Here is a 7,007-nt window from a genome sequence, read left to right as displayed (position 1 = left end):
GATCAAAAACTATTGCCAAAATAATGCATAACTAAAAGAAAAACAGTTCAATCTTTGCACCTGGAAAAAAATTATAATGAAAACACATTACGTCTTAAAATACATGTCGAGTGCCAAACTATAGATAATGTTGCCATCTAGCAACCATGCTGCTAAAGTTTTCGCCAAGCCTCCCCACCAGTCACATGATGTGTCCATGAACCAATTTTTTCATCAGTAAGCCTGGGAAAGCTCGGTCTACTCTTATTATTAGTCTATGGTTACTGCCCTTAAAGTCCAATTACGAGTTGAACCGCACCATGGCTGCCGACTCTCGTTGATGATCTAAATTTAATTTAGCTGCCAGTTTGTTAGCACACTCAACTTTAACGAGTCGACACCTGCCGCCAGCTTTATTATTCCATATTCTAGGCTGATGAGTCCAAAAAGAAGACACAACTTCAGTTTTTTGAAGGTATAACCGGAATGTCGGTATATTGCATGTAGTTATGTCTTAGCTCTGTCTAAAGGCGGTAACTTACTGCTAAATATGGAAGTACATCACATAATAGTTGTCACCTTGATTATGCGTATATGTTCGATAACTAAAAGATTTTCCCATCCTTCAGGGTTCTCGATTTTGATGATCCTCGTACCTCGTTGAATCGTACTGTGGTGAGCAGTTTAAGAATGTTCTGTTATGTATGTTATTATATGAAATTTTCATTCTGTAAAACTAATTCTTTTGTTTTGTTCCCTCATTATTTGTTTACTTTTTCTCTATTTACTGGAAAAAGATTCAGAAACGTTCCTGGAAAATACGGGGTGCTGATGTGCCCAATTTCTGTCAGTAACATACCTTGTGAAAACAGGATAGTTTCCCGCTAAAAGTCGGTAACCTTCCTGAAATCATCCTCAAATCTTTCAATATAATACAGAAAGCTCTTGATTTAAAGCCCCGAGGAACCTTCAGAGAAACTTTAAGCAGGTTTAAGGTAGTAGCTTGGCGCCTTCCTGAATTGCAAATAAAGCAACTAAGGCCAATGCTAAGACAGAATTGCAAGTACAAGCATCGCATTTGCTTGCAATTACAATAACTAAGCTGCGGAATTCAGAGACTTATTCGCTCTCATTGGGAGTTTAGTCAATCTGGATAGGCCGAAATTGAACTTGTGCTAATACAAATAATAAATACAATTGACTCTCTGTTTAACGACTTTCTCTATTTAAAGACGGCTTTTCACGGTCCAAGCATTCTATTTAAGGACGCTTTCTACTTAAGGACGATTTTTAGTGCTCCCTTGAAAGTCGTTAAATAAGGTATCTGTTCATTTAATCTTTAAACTGGTGGTTAAAAATGTTTTTCCCAACAGTGAAAAGTCTGCACTCATGCTACTTGGAGCAATTCAGGAAACTTTTTTGACAAATGTACTTTATTTTCGCAGGAAGTTGGGGAAAACCTGAGAAATCCCGAACCGTTACATGGAAATTACCAGTAACGTTTCAGAATTTTTTATAGTGTTAATCTATAGACATTGAAATGCATTTCTTTTTTTTTCTTTTTTTTTTTTGTGTGTGTTGAAAAAAAGTCATAAAAGTTTAAATTGCACCTCCATACCTGGTTTAGAAGTTGTTACAAGTGTTGTTCCTTCTTGTTCTGTTGTCGGAATCAATGAAGGTGTCGGTGTTTCATCTGAAAAAAAAATAGAATCTAAGAAAAAAAAATGACTCTTTTGCATACATGCATTAGTACACTTGCTTTTAATGCACATATTCTAAACTAGCGGTACCCGCGCGGCTTTGCCTATAGTAGAAAATTGAAAGGTTATTTGGCTCGTCTGTATGTATAGAAATAATGAATAATGAATTTCTCTCCAATTGGTTATGTTCATTTGCTCGTCCACGTTATGATAATTTACTCGTCCTCGTTATGATAATTTGATCGCCCATGTTATGATAATTTCCTCGTCCACGTTATGATAATTTACTCGATAAAAGGGGCTTAAAATTTTAATAGAAAAAGAACAATATCGAATTTTCGAAAAATTGCTTCGAGGTGCTCAACACTGTGCTACGAACTAGTTTTGTGTCAAATTTCATGAATATCGGCCGAACGATCTAGGCGCTGTTAAGCTGCATAAGTCATATATTCAGTTCTTGAATTCTACAGTGTATCTCAAAAGAATAGAAACGTTGAAAATCTTACTCTCACGCTTGAGTAGCCTATTTTTTCCCCCTACCTATTTTGAGTGATATTGTTACAAATTCTGTAAATACTAATTATTGTAGTAACGTAACCTGTAAATAGTTTCCCGTAATGAATATACAACCCCTATACATTCGGCTAAAGTATACGATCCCCCTATTTTTTTTTTTTTTTTTTTTTTGTTCATTGATAAAATCAGATAACGGTCTACGAATTTCGAGAAGGATTTCGAATATTGCGTAAACTTTTCGATGTTTATAAAAGCGTCCCGCGTGATAAAAAGTGGAGTTTCGATTAAGAATTTGTGCTGAGAGTGTATTAGCTCTGTTTATTGCGAGGCATTTCGCTGTGTTGTTTTTCGTATTTGGAAGTAAATACGTGTGTAACCGTTGAGTTTACGGTTTGTGTGATATTTGCTTAATTGCTGATGATTAATTTAGCAGTTGTTGACGATCTTCCCGGCACATAGTGTAAATAAATTCTCTGTATTCTTAATCAAGAACTGTGTCGTCCTTTCAAGAAAGTTGGAAGTCGCAGCGAATCCGTTACAATATGTTTTAATGTACTTACTGCACAATCTTCCTATGAACGGTTCTTTGCAAGTACAAGTAAAAGACTTTCCCTTTATTTCACACGTTCCATTATTTTGGCAAGGATTTAGAGTGCAGGGATCTGAAATGGAAGTCAAGTATTGGTAGTATGGGGTGTCCTGAAAAAGACTGACTGTTTTCAAAAATTTATAACAATAAAGTGTTTCATGATAAAAAAATAATTTTGGCAGAAAATTCATGTGGTGGGCCGTATGTTTCGTCCCCCAAAGTTCCAAATTTAGTTCAAGAATTTTTTATTAGATGGCGCTGCTGATTGTAATATCGTAAATCAAAGAAAGACAGAAAATTATATCAAAGTTTTTCGAAAAATGTTTTTAATAATCATAATTACGCAGCACTATTTTCAGAATGCCTGCCGCCGGCTGCAATCACATGTCGCAATCGGAGGAAAAATCGGTGAATTCCAATAATAATTTTTTGACTTAGAGGTTTACTATCTGCAGCGCCATCTATTGAAAAAATTTGAACTAAAACTTGGAACTCTTGGGGGGGGATGAAACTTACGGCCCACCAGATGAATTTTCTGCAAAAGTTATTCTTTTATCATTTTCCATTTTTCTGTTATCAATTTCTGAAAACAGTCAGTCTTTTTCAGAATACCCTGTAGTTTATTTGCGTTTTACATACATTTTACTACGTAAACATAAATAATTTGGTTACTTTTCTTCACGAAACATTCATTTCAAATTACCAGTTTTTTAAAACAACTGTTAAAGAAAATAGCTCATTGCAGTAACAAAAATACTGCTATTAAAGTGTCATAAGATGTTGTACAACCAGTTTTACCAATAAATAAATGTATGAATAAGAAAATTTTTGAATTTTAGAAATTTTTTAAGGAAAGCACAAAAAAAAAAACTTTACAAACTACATTACTGCACTGTATTACCTTTCTGACAAATTTCACCGTAGTAAGGCTTCTTGCAGCGACATTCAAAAGACTCTCCGTAAATTATACAAGTTCCATTATTCATACACGGCTTCACTGAACAAGGATCTGCAATAGAGTATGAAACGTTGAAAACACATTCAGGGGCAGTGGTTGCGCTGTGAAACCACTAATTTATGATTTTTTTTCTCTCTTATTTCCGAATTTTTTGAATCAAAACCGCTTGAGTCCTCTTCTTTTAAGTTCAATGAACGACATTAGATGGCAGAATAACAAAAAAAAAAAAAAAAAAATTTTTTTAGTAGGCTCAATTTCTTGTTCAAATCATCAAATTTTCAATTTTTCGTTTACCCCCAAAAACTGGAATTTTTTCCAGATTTTAAAATTTTTAATTAGCGCTGAAAGAGTAGTGAATAATTTTTCTTCCTTTTTCCTGAGGTAATCAATCATATTGTTCGAAAAAAATTCAAATTCATTTTTACATGCATAAACATGTTTTTGTCCTTCCCCAGGTGGGTGTGTGAATAAATGGGGACACCACCCCCAGTGAAAAAAATTCTGAAAAAAAATTTCTTAACTATAAAATCTATGTCTAGATGATCAAATAAACCCATTTGTGGTGTTTTTTCTTAAGATTTCTCAAAAATTAATGACGCGCCTCTGAAAGGGTTAAGGTAAAATGTTCTATGTCCGTCCTGTAAAAAAAAAATCGGGACGTTGGAACGTGAGAAAGAGGTACACTGCAAAAAAAATTCCAAAACCTTACTGGTTATTTCCGTGGAACGTCTCGGGATTTCAGACGTTTTCACCTATTTCCCCGTAAAAACAAGTATCTTCGCAAAAAAGTTTCCTGAATTGCTACAAGTTGCACGCGAGCAGACTTTTCACTGTTGTGGAAAATATATTTAGCAACCAGTTTAAAAATCGAATGAGCGTGTTTATTAAGTGTATCGGCCTAGGGTTGGAAACAACCTATCCAGATTGACTAAGCTTCCCATGAGGGCGGAGAAGTCAATGGATAGCTACGGCCTTGCATGGCAGGAACTGCAGGCAAGAGATATGCTTAGTTCCTTCTTGCTTTGGCCATGGTTCGATATGATTTTTATGGAGCCTTCTTGGTAAATCAGGAAGATTCTAATCAATTACACTAAACCTACTTAATTTTTCTAGAAGGTTCTGGAGACATGACTGGCTTCGACAGGGGAGATTTCACATTTCTTCAGAAAGTATCAAGGTTTATTTCTGAAAGGTTACTGACTTTTAGCGGAAAACGTTCCTGGTTTTTCCAACATATGTTACTGGAAGAAATTGGGCACATCAGCTGCCTATTATTTTCCAGGAACGTTTCTGAATCGTTTTTACAGTGTAGGAGTGATTTCTTTTGCAGTGGTTCTCAAACTTCTCCGACTCGCGGTAGTCTTTAATGAATTAGAATTTTTTCACGGCAACCCAGTCTATCTCTATTATGTACTTATACATATTAAAATTCCCTCCCGGGTTTGGAAGTCTTATTTAAACATATATTTCCTATACACCAACAACGCTGACTTTACTGAAGATTTGAAACATCACAAAATTTGCTTCCGAAAAGTTCGATGTATGGACCTTTCTTATTGCGGCAGTTATCGAATTTCAACTCTAATTCTTTTTTCACTTTCTGTAACATGTCACGATCAATCATAAAAAATACAGTTGTAACAACACTTTGGCTCAAATCTTGCAAATCACGTGGCATATGGAACTCGAACTCACGATCTTCGATGTGACATCATAAAAAACAAAATCGCTTGTAGTTAGGTCCGGAGAGCATGGTGCCCAGGGAAGAAATTGAGCGTCGTCATTAGATCATCATGAAATCCAACGACTAGGAAGCTCGTCATTGAGGAATTGGGGAAGTTTTGTCAGATAATGGGGTTTCCCCATCTTGTTGGAAAATGGACTACCATTGATTGTGGCATGTTACAGAGAGTGGCAGAAAATGCAGTCTAAAGACTTGATATCTGCTATATGACGAAAAGTGCATCTATTGAGCATTTGGGAGAAAAAACTTATTTAGTTCTTTCTCCATTAAAGTAAACGCTGTTGCTGTATTGGTATATGATTATTTAATAGTCCTTTCAAGCCTTGGGGGGAATTGCTGCACTTGGCGGCACCCCTCGATAATTCTTGCGGCACCCTAGTGTGCCGCGACAGTCAGTTTGAGAACCCCTGACTTAATTGATTTGAGTAGGTAACTCCAGAAATACAAGGTGTTCCAAAAATAACTGATACAATTGAAAAATCAGTAAAAACTAAATGGGCAGCGATAAAAATGTACCGTTTGTTGCATTATGCTTGGGGCAACAGTAAATTTTCAGACAGACATCTTTTCAACATTAGTTGCGATGATCCTCAATAGATGGCACTGCAAGTATTTTAAAAGGTATAAAAGGAAACGAAGTCTGTATGATCGCCAAAATGAACGGTATATTCGAAAAATCAATAAAAACTAAAAGGGTAGCATTTATTTGTTAAATATAATACAGTTAGCTGTAAAGACAATAAAAACTTAATGACCCCTTCTTAGAAATAAATTTAATAATACACTTTTAGAAATAAAATCAACTGAAAGTAACATCGCTACAATTAAAAACGAAAATGATGCTATTTTTTTCTTCTTTAAAAGTTTTTAAACTGTGTACAGAAATACACCAACTTATCCTATCATACTATTCCGAGTAACACTTACTCGGAGTTACGACTTTTCTATCACATGGTCAAGACAGAATGCATTCTCCTTATGTTTTAGCGACTGAATTTTGCTATAATACACTACACATACAGTGCTGGTAAAAAAAAATTGCATCACCCTCTCATTTTCACAACAATGGGATATGTGAGAAATTTTGGTCGACCGATTAACGATGAATGTATGTGAAATTCTGCAAAACTTATGAAATAAACATTTAACAGCATGAATTCGATAATTGTTTACTTTATTTATGGAAAAACATGACCAAAACTGTAACAAGTACAACGTGAAGTGCATCTACGTCGCTATGCTAATTTGCTCGTCCACGTTATGATAATTTACTCGTCCATGTTATGATAATTTACTCGTCCATGTTATGATAATTTACTCGTCCATGTTATGATAATTTACTCGTCCATGTTATGATAATTTACTCGTCCATGTTATGATAATTTACTCGTCCATGTTATGATAATTTGCTCAGTAAAATGGTCTTAAAAGTGGAATATAAAAATAACAAAATCGTATTTTTTGAAAAATCGCTTCGAGGGGCGATCTTTGAGGGGCAGAATAAAAGACATTCCGCAGAAC

The 7,007-nt window shown here is 35.1% G+C and overlaps 1 protein-coding gene across 1 annotated transcript in view; it reads right to left on the bottom strand.

Moving 5' to 3' along the window:
- Positions 1 to 280: 280 nt before the first annotated feature.
- Positions 281 to 7,007, bottom strand: part of LOC129228716 (delta and Notch-like epidermal growth factor-related receptor) — a 26,202-nt gene continuing 19,475 nt past the window's right edge. Inside the window, exons 2-5 of the mRNA XM_054863401.1 lie at positions 3,686 to 3,793; positions 2,756 to 2,857; positions 1,598 to 1,672; positions 281 to 324 (exon numbers count right to left, since the gene is read on the bottom strand). Coding sequence (XP_054719376.1) covers positions 281 to 324; positions 1,598 to 1,672; positions 2,756 to 2,857; positions 3,686 to 3,793 — 329 coding nt within the window. The remainder of the gene's footprint in view (positions 325 to 1,597; positions 1,673 to 2,755; positions 2,858 to 3,685; positions 3,794 to 7,007) is intronic.

Source organism: Uloborus diversus, chromosome 8 (genome assembly GCF_026930045.1).
Source record: "Uloborus diversus isolate 005 chromosome 8, Udiv.v.3.1, whole genome shotgun sequence".
Classification (NCBI taxonomy): Eukaryota; Metazoa; Arthropoda; class Arachnida; order Araneae; family Uloboridae; genus Uloborus; species Uloborus diversus.
Note: the sequence above shows the minus strand (reverse complement) of the source record. Positions and strands in the feature narration are given on the sequence as shown.